At 42.1% G+C, this 15918-nt stretch overlaps 1 protein-coding gene across 1 annotated transcript; it reads left to right on the forward strand.

The window, feature by feature from the left end:
- Window positions 1-1919: 1919 nt before the first annotated feature.
- On the forward strand, window positions 1920-9982 carry LOC118367129 (cytohesin-interacting protein-like). The gene is made up of 8 exons (XM_035750205.2): window positions 1920-3314; window positions 3849-3898; window positions 4102-4156; window positions 4268-4370; window positions 7496-7589; window positions 7893-7959; window positions 8301-8367; window positions 8596-9982. The coding sequence occupies exons 1-8, from the start codon at window positions 2982-2984 to the stop codon at window positions 9048-9050; spliced, it is 1224 nt and encodes a 407-aa protein (XP_035606098.1). The 5' UTR covers window positions 1920-2981; the 3' UTR covers window positions 9051-9982.
- The last annotated feature ends 5936 nt before the right edge of the window (window positions 9983-15918 follow it).

Here is a 15918-nt window from a genome sequence, read left to right on the forward strand (position 1 = left end):
CAAGTTCTTATGTATGTCATCCGTTTATCCTCTGCGAGGATTCATAAATGTACTGTGGTTCAGAAGGCAAGACGGCTAACTTGACAACTACAGCAGATTTGTCCGTTTTAAATGGGGGAAGTAAGCCTTGTCACCTTGGCTGTTAGCAGCACTACTCAGATGAATCAGCCACTCCCGAATGTGCTTCGGTTTAACCATATTCTCTGTTCAATTCTACAGCACTGTGACTGGGAACATGGACAATCATAACTTCACAGATGTGGCGATGTGGGATACATTTCTGAAACCAGGCTTGTCCCCCCAATGGCGACGTAGAAGTATTCAAGGCCTGACAGTACAAATCAAATTAGTTTATGTTCTGCAGAGTTGAGGGAAATGATGAAATATTGCAATATGTTAAATGTGACAACCATCAGAATTACATTTCTAGTTGAGCCATGTGTTCCAAATGCCACCCTATTCCCTACATATTTCACAACTTGACCAGAGCCCTAAAGTGCATTCAAAAAGTATTCAGACCCCTTTTCCACATTTTGTTACGTTACAGCCTTATTCTAAAATGGATTCAATATAAATGTTTCCTCATCAATCTACACATAATATCCCATAATGACAAAGAAAAAAACAGGTTTTTAGATTTAATTCTTTTTTTTTTAAATTAAAAATATAAAAATTATACCTTTTAATTACATAAGTATTCAGACAGACCCTTTGCTATGAGACTTGAAAGTTAGCTCAGGTGCATCCTGTTTCCATTGGTCATCCTTGAAATGTTTCTACTTCTTGAAAGGCACACACCTGTCTATAAAAGGTCCCACAGTTGACAGTGCATGTCAGAGCAAAAACCAAGCCATGAGTTCAAAGAAATTGTCCGTAGAGCTCCGAGACAGGATTGTGTTGAGGCACAGATATGGGGAAGGGTACCAAAACATTTCTGCAGCATTGAAGGTCCCCAAGAACACAGTGTCCTCCATCATTCTTAAATGGAAGTAGTTTGGAGCCACCTAGATTCTTCCTAGAATTCTTCAGAGCAATCGGTGGAGAAGGGCCTTGGTCAGGGGAGGTGACCAAGAGCCCGATAGTCACTCTGACAGAGCTTCAAAGTTCCTCTGTGGAGATGGGAGAACATTCCAGAAAGACAACCATATCTGCAGCCCTCCACCAATCAGGCCTTTATGGTAGAGTGGCCAGATGGAAGCCACTCCTCAGTAAAAGGCACATGACAGCCTGCTTGGAGTTTGCCAAAAGGCAACTAAAGGACTCTCAGACCATGAGAAACAAGTTTCTCTGGTCTGATGAAACCAACATCAACATGAATGCCAAGCATCACGTCTGGAAGAACCCTGGCACCATCCCTACGGTGAAGCATGGTGGTGGCAGCATCATGCTGTGGGAATGTTTTTCAGCGGCAGGGACTGGGAGACTAGTCAGGATCGAGGGGAAAAGATGAACAGAGCACTATACAGAGAGATCCTTGATGAAAACTTGCTCCAGAGCTCTCAGGACCTGACTGGGGCAAAGGTTCTTCTTCCAACAGGACAACGACCCTAAGCACACAGCCAAAACAACACAGAAGTGGCATCGGGACAAGTCTTTGAATGTCCTTGAGTGGCCCAGCCAGAGCCCTCACTTGACCCGATCGAACATCACTGGAGAGACATGAAAATAGCTGTGCAGCGACACTCCCCATCCAACTGGACAGAGCTTGAGAGGATTTGCAGAGAAGAATGGGAGAAACTCTCCAAATACAGGTGTGCCAAACTTGTCGCGTCGTTCCCAAGAAGACTTGAGGCTGCCAAAGGTGCTTCAACAAAGTACCAAGTAAAGATCCTAAATACTTATGTAAATATGATATGTCTGTGTTTTTTTTGTATACATTTTGCACAATTCTGGAGGCTTGTGTGTAGATTCATGAGTAAAATGTTTTATTTAATCCATTTTAGAATAAGGTTGTAACGTAACAAAATGTGGAAAAGGTCAAGGGGTCTGAATACATTCCCGAATGCCACTGTATAGCGAATAGTGTGTCATTTGGTGCGCATTCCTTGTCTGTACACAGTGTTACAGTGGAGGGGAAAATCTACTGGCCTGACAGTCCCGTCGAAGCTTGGTAGCTGGCTCTGCCGTGGGTCACACAGGTTCAATGGGCCAGATAGGATTAGAGTGAGGCAACACTGCCGTTAACCATTCTGTTTCGTGAGGGCTGGTCCCAAATGGCAACCTATAGGGCTCTGGTCAAAAGTGGTGCACTATATAGGGAATACAGTGCCATTTGGGACAGTGTCACAAAGACAGGCTTTAGGTGTGGGACATTCTGATGTTTGTATTTGACCAATTTTAATTGGTTTTGTATCCCAAACGCATCATACATTTTGGTGTATTTGAATGAATGCAACAGGAAAGGTACTGTATAATCATCTAAAACATATTGTTCTTTATCTTAGAAAATTAATTAGGAAAATAGTATTTTTTTATATGTCCTGCGAGAGTCTTCTTTAGCACATCCGACTTTGTTTTTATTCGTGACCATTGGCCTGTGTGTGATTTCCTCTTTGATCAAACCACCTCTGGTGGCTTCTAGCCATTGACCCATGCCGTGTGTTTGTAAAGCAAGTCTCTAGCCCCGAGCGAAAGCCTGCTTTTGTCTGTCCTCACAAGACAAAGCTCTTTGCTTGGTGGACCAGAGAGGCTCAGGTTGACTCGAACCCATTCAGAAAACAGAAACTCGAGTAAGGGGAAGCAGGTGATGCTAGACACGACCATAGAGGTGGTAGTTTTTCATGCATTGCTGATTTCTGACAGACCATAAATCGAATCGCACAGACTGAACAAAGAAAAGGGGGATGTTTGAAAAGAAAAAAAAACGTAAGCAGATTCCTTTTCCCGGCCGCAGCAGAGCAGACAAACAGTTCACAAGAAATATAAGAAAAAAAAAGTGAGCACAGGGCTGTGATTGACGAACACAGGTTCGCCATAGTCACATGGTGTGGATTTCCGCTTTGACACATTTGCTTTCAGCAGCACAGCAGGGCAGGGACACACCACATACGACACATGCAGAGGTACTGTACGGAACTATCTGTAGCAGAGCTGCAATATGGTGCTGTGAAGAGAGAGCGCTCCACTCAACCATGCAATCCACCACGAACCTCAACAGGCTCCTGCGACAGAGCAGGCAGGACAGTTACATTATGGAGGGCTCTCTGAGGAAGAAGGGTCGTCTGTGGTATCAGCGCTCTCTGAAGGAACCCCATAACAAAACCAGTCAGAATGGGGGGGCTACTCCCGGGACTCTGCCAAGTGGCTGGCAACAGGTGAGTGAGAAACCTTGGAAAGAAACAGGAAAAGATGGAACAGTTTTACTGTGTATCATTTCAGTCATGTGACCTATGAGCTGCACACAGTTTGTTATTCTTAGAGGTCATTGATGTTTGTAGATAGTATATGAAACCGTTTCAGTGGCATCCGAGAGGAATACATGAACACTTACCAGAACAAAACGGAGCCCTTTCAAAGACAAAAAGCTGTTTGACAATTGTAATATTTTTGTTTTACATGAGACAGACTCGTTCACTCGCAGAAAAAATGTACCTGGAAACACACTGTGTTTAAGATAAATTAACATATTTTGTCACATTATTTACCAAGAATATGAAGAGACTGGTCTAAATATTGTTTATTTGACATGAAATGAATTTATAATCAGAATAGATATTTTCACTGTTGTGAAATCGCCAGGTCGCGATTGTAAATGAGAACTTGTTCTCAACTTGCATACCTGGTTAAATAAAGGTGAATTAAAAAAAAAAAGTATGAAAATGTATACAAATATATTTTTGACTTTCCAGTCCAACAGAGCCCGCTCAAACTCCTTAGTGGATTACACTGACCCTCAGAGGTAAATACAAGCCCTTTGTCATTTGTATAGTGCACTGTTTGCTTGCTCTTTGGGGTTTTAGGCTGGGTTGCTGTAAAGCTGATGTAAGAAGGGCTTTATAAATACATTTGATTGAAATTTTATTGACTGTTAATACTATGATACAAACACAATTATTGACTCAAGTTATGACAAGTGTGTAACTGAATTCTGCCTGCACATAGGACTACCATTATGTTGCAAAAGCAAGACAATGAGACTTTTGGATTTGAAATTCAGGTAAGACATTTAATCAGTTTTTTACAAGGAATGCAAAATACATTTTCAAGAAATATTTATCTGCGCTATCAGTACTGCCTAGTGACAGAAGTATGATTCCTCTTGTTCTAGACGTATGGCATGCAGCTGAAGAAAAGCATGGCGGTGGAGATGTGCACGTTTGTGTGCAAGGTGCAGGAGGACAGCTCAGCTGAGAGTGCAGGTCTGACCGCCGGTGAGACACCCGCCTCCTACTTCCTCTGTGGCCCAAACTCAGCGCTTTATTCAAACAGATCTGCTTTAGCTGACATCCGCATACAGTGAGGGGAAAAAAGTATTCAATCCCCTGCTGGTTTTGTACGTTTTCCCACTGACAAAGAAATGATCCGTCTATAATTTTAATGGTAGGTTTATTTGAACAGTGAGAGACAGAATAACAACAAAAAATCCAGAAAAAACACATGTCCAAAATGTTATAAATTGATTTGCATTTTAATGAGGGAAATAAGTATTTGACCCCTCTGCAAAACATGACTTAGCACTTGGTGGCAAAACCCTTGTTGGCAATCACAGAGGTCAGACGTTTCTTGTAGTTGGCCACCAGGTTTGCACACATCTCTGGAGGGATTTTGTGCCACTCCTCTTTGCAGATCTTCTCCAAGTCATTAAGGTTTCGAGGCTGACGTTTGGTAACTCGAACCTTCAGCTCCCTCCACAGATGTTCTATGGGATTAAGGTCTGGAGACTGGCTAGGCCACTCCAGGACCTTAATGTGCTTCTTCTTGAGCCACTCCTCTGTTGCCTGGGCCGTGTGTTTTGGGTCATTGTCATGCTGGAATACCCATCCACGAACCATTTTCAATGCCCTGGCTGAGGGAAGGAAGTTCTCACCCAAGATTTGGCCCCGTCCATCGTCCCTTTGATGTGGTGAATTTGTCCTGTCCTCTTAGCAGAAAAACACCCCCAAAGCATAATGTTTCCACCTCCATGTTTGACCGTGGGGATGGTGTTCTTGGGGTCATACGTAGCAGTCCCCCCCCTCCAAACACGGCGAGTTGAGTTGATTTTGGTCTCATCTGACCACAACACGTTCACCCAATTGTCCTCTGAATCATTCAGATGTTCATTGGCAAACTTCAGACGGGCATGTATATGTGCTTTCTTGAGCAGGGGGACCTTGCGGGCGCTGCAGGATTTCAGTCCAATTGTTTTCTTGGTGACTATGGTCCCAGCTGCCTTGAGATCATTGACAAGATCCTCCCGTGTAGTTCTGGGCTGATTCCTCACCGTACTCATGATCATTGCAACTCCACAAGGTGAGATCTTGCATGGAGCACCAGGCCAAGGGAGATTGACAGTTCTATTGTGTTTCTTCCATTTGCGAATAATCGCACCAACTGTTGTCACCTTCTCACCAAGTTGCATGGCGGTGGTCTTGTAGCCCATTCCAGCCTTGTGTAGGTCTACAATCTTGTCCCTGACATCCTTGGAGAGCTCTTTGGTCTTGGCCATGGTGGAGAGTTTGGAATCTGATTGATTGCTTCTGTGGACAGGTGTCTTTTATACAGGTAACAAACTGAGATTAGGAGCACTCCCTTTAAGTGTTCCTAATCTCAGCTCGTTACCCGTATAAAAGACACCTGGGAGCCAGAAATCTTTCTGATTGAGAGAGGGTCAAGTACTTATTTCCCTCATTAAAATGCAAATCAATTTATAACATTTTTGACATGTGTTTTTCTGGATATTTTTGTTGTTATTCTGTCTCTCACTGTTCAAATAAATTTACCATTAAAGTTATAGACTGATCATTTCTTTTTCAGTGGGAAAACGTACAAAATCAGCAGGGGATCAAATACTTTTTTCCCCTCACTGTAGCGTTTGTTCTGGTGGTGTCGGGCTGTCAAATCCACAAGCGGTTCCTGTCATTATACTTAAAGTGGACATTGCCATTGGCTGCACGGGGTCGCATTATGAGAAATCCCATGCAGCCTTGTTTACAAGTTCGAACACTGAAATGTGAGATGTGATCTACAGTACACCTCGATTAGGCTGGTAGAAATGAATAGTTTTATGATTTTTCAATTTGAGCCGTCATTATTATTTAGCCAACACTTTCTCGTTCTGAACTTCTAATGCGAGTGGGATGGGTGTGGCTTCGTGACAATGATCAAGAGCAGCTGCTCACCGATTTGACAGCTCCAACGCAGTTACACCTCTGCCACGATTGATCTGATTGAATCAGAGAGATGTCCACGTTACACCCATTACAATACATGTAACTTTCACACAGAGAAAGGCCAACAACGCAAATGCCTGACTTCTCTTTCTCTCTCTGTCTATCTCTCATATGCTCTCTTTCTCTCTCTGTCTATCTCTCATATGCTCTCTTTCTCTCTCTGTCTATCTCTCATATGCTCTCTTTCTCTCTCTGTCTATCTTTCATATGCTCTCTTTCTCTCTCTGTCTATCTTTCATATGCTCTCTTTCTCTCTCTGTCTATCTTTCATATGCTCTCTTTCTCTCTCTGTCTATCTCTCATATGCTCTCTTTCTCTCTCTGTCTATCTTTCATATGCTCTCTTTCTCTCTCTGTCTATCTCTCATATGCTCTCTTTCTCTCTCTGTCTCTCTCATATGCTCTCTTTCTCTCTCTGTCTATCTCTCATATGCTCTCTTTCTCTCTCTGTCTATCTCTCATATGCTCTCTTTCTCTCTCTGTCTATCTCTCATATGCTCTCTCTCTCTCTCTGTCTATCTCTCTTTCTCTCTCTGTCTATCTCTCATATGCTCTCTTTCTCTCTCTGTCTATCTCTCATATGCTCTCTTTCTCTCTCTGTCTATCTTTCATATGCTCTCTTTTCTCTCTCTCTCTATCTCTCTCTCTTTCTCTCTTTTCTCTCTGTCTATCTTTCATATGCTCTCTTTCTCTCTCTGTCTATCTTTCATATGCTCTCTTTCTCTCTCTGTCTCTCTCTCTCTTTCTCTCTGTCTATCTCTCATATGCTCTCTTTTCTCTCTGTCTATCTCTCATATGCTCTCTTTCTCTCTCTGTCTATCTCTCATATGCTCTCTTTCTCTCTCTGTCTATCTCTCATATGCTTTCTCTCTCTCTCTCTCTCTCTCTCTCTCTCTCATATGCTCTCTTTCTCTCTCTCATATGCTCTCTTTCTCTCTCTCTCTCTATCTCTCTTTCTCTCTCTCTCTCTCTCTCTCTCTTCTCTATCTCTCTCATATGCTCTCTTTCTCTCTCTATCTCTCTCTCTTTCTCTCTCTGTCTATCTCTCATATGCTCTCTTTCTCTCTATCTCTCTCTCTCTCTTTCTCACTCTCTGTCCCTCTTCCTCTTGCTCTGTTCACATAGGCGATGTTATCGTCACCATCAATGGGGTCAGCATTGAGGGGTCAAGCCATCAGGGCATCGTTGACCTGATTCGAGAATCCAACAACCTATTACGGTGAGTAAGACCTGCAATGAGACCCAAGCCAAAGGTTTACTGTCTAACTCTGAAGAATGAGAAAAACATTGAGCATAGAAACATTCTGATGAACCTTGATATTGTATCACGGTGTCAGAATTATTTGTGAGAATCTCAAATGGCACCCTATCCCCAATATTGTGCACAACTTTTGAACAGAGCTCTATGGGCCCTGGTCAAAGTAGTGCACTATAAAGTGCCCTATGGGACATGGTCAGAATTAGCGCACCTTATAGGAACTATGGCTGCTTGTAGGCTCATTTAGTCCCTGTGTAATCTCAGGATGGAGACGGTGTGTGGGACGGTGGTGAAGAGGATTGAACTGGAGAAGAAGATGAGCTTGCTCAAGGTGTGTCTCTCTTACAGGGCGAATGTTTGGCTTCAATAACACACCCTAGTTGAATAAGACCTTACAGTGGAAAATATGGGTGGTGTGCTCTGTGCTGTAGCCAACCACATAACCCCACCCAGCACAGCACAACTAAGCACACATGACAGAACAACGGTGGCACAGTATTGAAACAGGTTCAGTATAGCTATATGTATGCTCAACACCATTTCATCACTGACCCTACATAGATGAATTGGGTCACAGGGTAACATGTCATTATACAGGTCATGTTAAGTACTGTATGGCTGACCTCCGAGTCAACCGAGTCTAATCGTCATTCTACGTCTTTGTCCACACAGCAAACCCTGAGAGAGAAAAGGGTGGAGTTGCAAGCGCTCACATTACAGGAAAAATGTCTTACACGAGGTGAGGGGTTTTGCCCAGCTTTGAAACCCGCAGAACTTCCTTTCTCATTAGCTGATGTGAAAATGACGAGTCGCTGATCTGTCTATTAATGAGCTTTGTTGAACATCATTGTGAGAAATGAACTGGGGAGAAAAATCCTGTCTATCAACCACATCCTTTATAATGCACATGAATACTGTGATTGAATAAGTTCACACTGTCAACTAACTACTCTTCTCTTGTCTCAAGGTAACCTGAATGACAGTTCTCTACACCCCTCTATGGACTCCCTGATGTCTCCAATGTCTCTGTCAGGACACAGTGGCCACCGCGGCCACCGCTTCTCCAGTGACAGTAGCTGCCAGAGTGGGATGACGGAGGACAGTGACCTGGCCAGTGTGTTTGGCGACCTGGGCTCCCCGAGCCCCTGCAGTGTGGCCAGTCCAGACGATAGTTGCTTCTTCTCCAGAGACTTCACCGAGGAGGGGCCCCTCAGGCCCCCAGCGAGCCTCAGCCGTACCCACAGCGGTAGCCTGTCCAGCCGCAGTAGTTCCCTCTCCTCCCCCTCCCCCACATGGGATGCCTCCAGAGTCTCCTCCCTGTTTGGGACTCTCCCCAGGAAGGCCAGAAGAGCCAGCGTCCGCAAACACATCCTGAAGTTCATCCCTGGATTCAACCACTCAGTGGAGGAGGAGGACACCTGAACTGAGCTATGAACGAACACTACAGTACGTCTTTGTGTGATTTGATGTTCAATACAAACATTTCTCGCTGAGACAGTCCTAATATGGATACCATACCTGGAATCGGGAAGAGACACATACTATATGAGCATTATGGACATGAGAAGCATTAGGAGGAAGCAAGCATTCTCCCTTTGAAAAAAAGCCTTCAGTTATCTACAGATACTGTGTGCATGATGGACTTGCTTTGGTGTTGCACTTTCACACAACCATTTTCAGAGGATTTGTTCTTGACCAAAATCCTAGAGGAAACAGTGTCAATTCTTAAAATTGTAACACTTCTTTGTAATAAAGAATGCAGTTATTTGTAATAAGGAACGCAAGAACTCAGTTCATGTGTGTGCAGCCAATGAAACAAAGATTGTGCTTGCCATTTCTAAAATTGTGACCATTGGATGTAGGGTGATAACTAAGAGAGACTATGAATGAAAAGGCTCGATCTTCCTCAATTAAACATTTTGCTTGTATATAACTTAAGACATGTATGCGTTGCATATTTACATGTGATCAAACAAGTTATTGGACAGCATGTCTGGCAGTTTTGTCACGTAAAAAAGTGTGAGTTCTTAGCTACGTGGTTAACTGCACAGTTCAAAACAGGATGTGGGCAGAGAAGGTGCTACGTTCTTCACTATTTCTGTTCCCATTGCCACATTTGGCTTGCTTATGTATCTACAACTTTCTGTCTTGATAAACTACACATCTGAAGTTTCCTGTAATTCAGGACATTTTTCAGTAACTTGGAGTGTTGTGTAATGTAATTTGTTTTATGCTTGCTGTCTTCATATTGCTGCTTTTATTAAGGTTCAAAGCAAATATGTTTTGAAATTCTCTGAACACAAGTGACCTGTAAAAAATGCACAAATAAACTGTCACTCGTCACATATTCTCTATCTCATACTCTCATATTGCCTTCTTCTGTTGCTTAAATGAAAGGGTAGGTAGCATAAACGTAATTTAAATGAAAGAATAGGCAGCATAAACGTAACTTAAATGAAAGGGTAGGCAGCATAAACGTAACTTAAATTAAAGGGTAGGCAGCATAAATGTAACTTAAATTAAAGGGTAGGCAGCATAAACGTAACTTAAATTAAAGGGTAGGCAGCATAAATGTAACTTAAATTAAAGGGTAGGCAGCATAAACGTAACTTAAATTAAAGGGTAGGCAACATAAATGTAACTTATATGAAAGGGTAGGTAGCATAAACGTAACTTAAATTAAAGGGTAGGCAGCATAAATGTAACTTATATGAAAGGGTAGGTAGCATAAACGTAACTTAAATGAAAGGGTAGTCAGCATAAACATAACTTAAATGAAAGGGTAGGCAGCATAAACGTAACTTAAATGAAAGGGTAGGCAGCATAAACGTAACTTAAATGAAAGGGTAGGCAGCATAAACGTAACTTAAATGAAAGGGTAGGCAGCATAAACGTAACTTAAATGAAAGGGTAGGCAGCATAAACGTAACTTAAATGAAAGGGTAGGCAGCATAAACGTAACTTAAATGAAAGGGTAGGCAGCATAAACGTAACTTAAATGAAAGGGTAGGCAGCATAAACGTAACTTAAATGAAAGGGTAGGCAGCATAAACGTAACTTAAATGAAAGGGTAGGCAGCATAAACGTAACTTAAATGAAAGGGTAGGCAGCATAAACGTAACTTAAATGAAAGGGTAGGCAGCATAAACGTAACTTAAATGAAAGGGTAGGCAGCATAAACGTAACTTAAATGAAAGGGTAGGCAGCATAAACGTAACTTTAATTAAAGAATAGGCAGCACAAACGTCACATGACTTTGACCCACGTCTGACTTGAGACTCAAATGGATAGATTTTTTTTTTTTTACTTGACTTAGAACCTCAAGACTGGGGACTCTGCAGCAAGAGACAACATTGCACTCACAGGAGGTTGGTGGCACCTAAATTGGGGAGGACGGGCTCATGATAATGGCTGGAGCAATATACAGTGCATTCGTAAAGTATTCATACCCCTTGAATTTTTTCACATTTAGTTACTTTCCAGCCTTATTCTAAAATGGATTAAATAGTTTTCTCCCCCTCATCAGTCTACACGTGACCTCTAATGACAAAGCAAAAACGTTTTTTTTTTTTTTAAATGTTTGCACATTAACAAAAAACTGCACATTTATATATTACATTTACATATGTATCCAGAGCCTTTACTCAGTACTTTGTTGAAGCACCTTTGGCAGCGATTACAGCCTCAAGTCTTCTTGGGTTTGACGCTACAAGATTGGCACACCTGTATTTCGGGCGTTTCTCCCATTCTTCTCTGCAGATCCTCTCAAGCTCTGTCAGGTTGGATGGGGAGCGTCGCTGCACAGCTATTTTCAGGTCTCTCCAGAGATGTTTGATCGGGTTCAAGTTTGGGCTCTGTCTGGGCCACTCAAGAACATTCAGAGACTTCCCGGGACCACCCATACGTAGAATGTATGCACACATGACTGTAAGTCGCTTTGGATAAAAGCGTCTGCTAAATGGCATATATTATATATATTACTTCAGCCACTCCTGCGTTGTCTGGGCTGTGTGCTTAGGTTCATTGTCCTGTTGGAAGGTGAAACTTCGCTCCAGTCTGGGGTCCTGAGTGCTCTGGAGCAGGTTTTCATCAAGGATCTCTCTGTACATTGCTCTGTTCATCTTTCCCTCAATCCTGACTACTCTCCCATCATTTTACCATTGGTGTATTAAAACCAGTTGAGCTGACAGCTGATTTGCACTGTTTCGATAAGGGTTTTTCTTAATTTTATACTATTTATTATTATATTATATATCACAAAGTTGTAAGGACGTAATTGTCTAGAATGTCATTGTATGCTGTAGCATTAAGATTTTCCTTCACTGGAATTAAGGGCCTAGCCCAAACAAGGAAAAACAGCCCCAGACCATTATTCCTCCTCCACCAAACTTTACAGTTAGCAATATGCATTGGAGCAGGTAGTGTTCTCCTGGCATCCCCCAAACACAGATTTGTTCCTCGGACTGCCAGATGACGAAGCGTGATTCATCACCTCATAGAACACGTTTCCACTGCTGCGTAGTCCAGTGTCAGCGAGCTTTACAAAATTCCAGCCGACTCTTGGCATTGCACATGGTGATCTTAGGTTTGTGTGCGGCTGCTCGGCCATGGAAACCCATTCCATGAAGCTAATGACAAACAGTTCTTGTGCTGATGTTGCTTCCAGAAACAATTTGGAACTACAATAGGTAATGAGTGTTGCAACTGAAGACAGACCATTTTACGCAAGCTAAAAAAACTGTCTCGTTATTTTAGCTTGTGTGGCCTACTACGTTGTTGCTAATAGATATTTCCACTTCACAATAACGTTACTTACAGTTGACCGGGGCAGCTCGAGCAGGGAAGAAATTTGACGAACTGACTTGTTGGAAAGGTGGCATCCTATGACGGTGCCATGTTTTAAAGTCAATGAGCTCTTCAGTAAGGCCATTCTACTGTCAATGTTTGTCTATGCAGATTGCATGGCTGTGTACTCGATTTGAAAAATCTGTCAGCAACGGATTTGGCTGAAATAGCCAAATACACTCATTAGAAAGGGTGTCCACATTCTTGGACACCCTTTCAGTATCAGTCAGGAGTTTGGACACACCTACTCATTCAAGGATTTTTCTTTATTTGTACTATTTTCTACATTGTAGAATAACAGTGAAGACATCAAAACTATGAAATAACACATGGAATCATGTAGTAACCAAAAAAGTGTTAAATAAATCTAAATATATTTTATATTTGAGACTCTTCAAAGTAGCTACCCTTTGCCTTGATGACAGCTTTGCACACTCTTTGCATTCTGAGGTTGGGATATACTGTGAACATTATAGTGTAAGAGCTGTTTGAAAAGACTGCCTGAAATGTCAGCCTATTTTGGTGGGAGGGAGTCACAATAGACCAATAAGGAAGGGAGTTACAAACCTCTCTGCCAATGATAACTCATTTTCCCCTTCCCACTCAGACCACACAGACAGTCCAAGCAAAATTGCTATTTTCTAAGATGCTATTTAAAAAAAAAAAATTGGGACAAATTTAATTGAAAACAATTACATTACGGTACTTCATTGTTACCCAGAAACTATTTGACTTTGAGATAAAAACGGCTGCATTGGACTTTTAAACATGCAACATGTGGATGGGGCCTCTATAGAAATAAACTCTACTCTGTAGCTTACCCTGCTTTTTGACTATATCTACAGTAGAATGTCAATCTAGCCTCAGAATGTCACAGGGAGAAGGTGGTCACTCAGGAGGGTTTCAACTGAAGCATCGTTACAATCAGTTCACTTGTTCAAGCCACGCAGACAAAGAGGCATTTATTGGCCACACACTCGAAGAACTACAAGCACACTAGCACAAAAAAGACAAACTGGCATCGTATCATTGATTAAAATGCAGGATGGTAAATCTCTCTTACAATCAAACAGGATAACGTGGACCGAGAATGAGCGTTTTCCTTGGATAACTGGAATGGACGCCCGCAATTGGCCAGCTGAGGATTTACAAACTCTGGCAACTGATACGACAAAAGAGAAGAGAAGAGAAGTCAGACTATTTTTCAACATCACAAAGAGGGGGTCCAAAAAAACTATTTTGAACAAACAAACAAAAACATGGTCGACACAGAGGAGAGCATTGCTCCTCCACTGGACCTGGAAGTGGATGGGGTTGAGGGGAATGCCCAACAGCCCAACAGCCCAACAGTGAGAGTCAGGATGAGGTGGAGGACAGACAAAGGTTCCCAAGATTCCCTGGCCTGTCAAGGTAACAGTTCCCAGTCTTCATGAGGACAGAAGTCTGGCCGAACCCCTCATAAGATATTCTCCAACCACAACATCAGCTCCAAATATAGCATTGTCTCCTACAGGAAGACACGCAAAAGGTAACACTCGCCAAAAGATTGACGAGTTTGAGTCCATGATGAAGAATCTAGAACATTCTATTTATGTCTGTTTCCTTGAAGTAGGCTATACTGCAGCTTTACTTCAACTACAAGGAGCTGGATGTGGACTGAGGGGCATGCTAAACCAGTCACTATGCAAACTGGCATAACGATCACCTATTGTTAGGGGGTTGTTAATCTGTCTAATACACGATCTTAAAAGACTGTGTATTATATCTCAAATGTTGACGTTTTACTGTAATGCTATGTCCCTACTCACCGACTTGAAATGACCACTGATAAGAGCTCAATATGCACAGAAGTATTGTAATAATATAATCCCCAGAATTAAGTCACTTCAATTGAAAATAACAGTGGGAAACATGTAATTATGTAAGGCAGGTATTTGATTAGTAGATCAAAAACAAATAAGAGGCTTGGGGACATAATAATCCTACAAGCAGATTTACAGTGCCTTCGGAAAAGTATTCAGACCTCTTGGCTTTTTCCACATTTTGTTACGTTATAGTCTTATTCAAAAATGTATTACCATTTTTTTTCCACTCATGAATCTTCGCACAATAACCCATAGTGATAAAGAATTTTTTTTTTTTAGAAAAATTTGCTCATTTATTCAAAATAAAAACCTGAAATATGACATTTACATAAGTATTCAGACCCTTCACTCAGTACTTTGTTGAAGCACCTTTGGCAGCGATTACAGCCTTGAGTCTTCTTGGGTATGACGCTACAGGCTTTACACACCTGTATTTGGGGAGTTTATCCCATTCTTCTCTGCAGATCCTCTCAAGCTCTGTCAGGTTGGATGGGGTGCGTCGCTGCACAGCTATTTTCAGGTCTCTCCAGAGATGTTCGATCAGGTTCAAGTCCGTGCTCTGGCTGAGCCACTCGAGGACATTCAAAGACTTGTCCGAAAGCCACTCCTGTGTTGTCTTGGCTGTGTGCTTAGGGTCATTGTCCTGTTGGAAGTGAGTGACTTCCTGTCTGGCCACTCTACCATAAAGGCCTGATTGGTGGAGTGCTTCAGAGATTGTTGTCCTTCTGGAATTTTCTCCCATCTCCACAGAGGAAGTCTAGAGCTCTGTCAGTGACCATTGGGTTTTTGGTTACCTCCCTGACCAAGGCCCTTCTCTCCCAATTGCTCAGTTTGGCCGGGCAGCCAGCTCTAGGAAGAGTCTGGTTGGTTCCAAACTTCTTCCATTTATGAAAGCCACTATGTTCTTGGGGACCTTCAATGCTGCATAAATATTTTGGTACCCTTCCCCAGACACAATCCTGTCTTGGAGTTCTACAGATAATTTCTTCGACCTCATGGCTTGGTTTTTGTGGGACCTTATATAGACAGGTGTGTGCCTTTCCAAATCATGTCCAATCAATTGACTTTACCACAGGTGGACTCCAATCAAGTTGAAGGAAACACCGTAGCTTAATTTCAAGTCTCATAGCAAAGGGTCTGAATAGGTTTGTAATTAAGGTGCTTTAAAAAAAAAAAAAGTGAAACCATTTAAAAAAACCTGTTTTGGCCTTGTCATTATGGGGTAATTGTAACGTAACAAAATGCGGAAAAAGTCAAGCGGTCTGAATACTTTCCCAAGGAACCTGGCCGGTATAGATTTCAATTCAGTTTGGTAAGCACTGGAAGTATGAATGTAAGCATCTTAAAACTCACCGCAATTTCTATTTTATTCTAAGGTGATCAACCCGAGAAGTTCTGCTATTTAAATGTATATAGTTCCCGTTAGGCCATAAGATCAACTACTAAAGTTAACCCCTAAAGCTCTCTGTAACAGCCATACCTTTCCATGCTGTAATATTTCCATAAGAACAGTGAAAAAGTGTAGGCCTATAGGTTCTCGTGAAATATTTGTTGCAAAAAATTGAAAAAAGAAACCCACA

The sequence above is a fragment of the Oncorhynchus keta genome, chromosome 34, assembly GCF_023373465.1.
Source record: "Oncorhynchus keta strain PuntledgeMale-10-30-2019 chromosome 34, Oket_V2, whole genome shotgun sequence".
Lineage (NCBI taxonomy): Eukaryota > Metazoa > Chordata > Actinopteri > Salmoniformes > Salmonidae > Oncorhynchus > Oncorhynchus keta.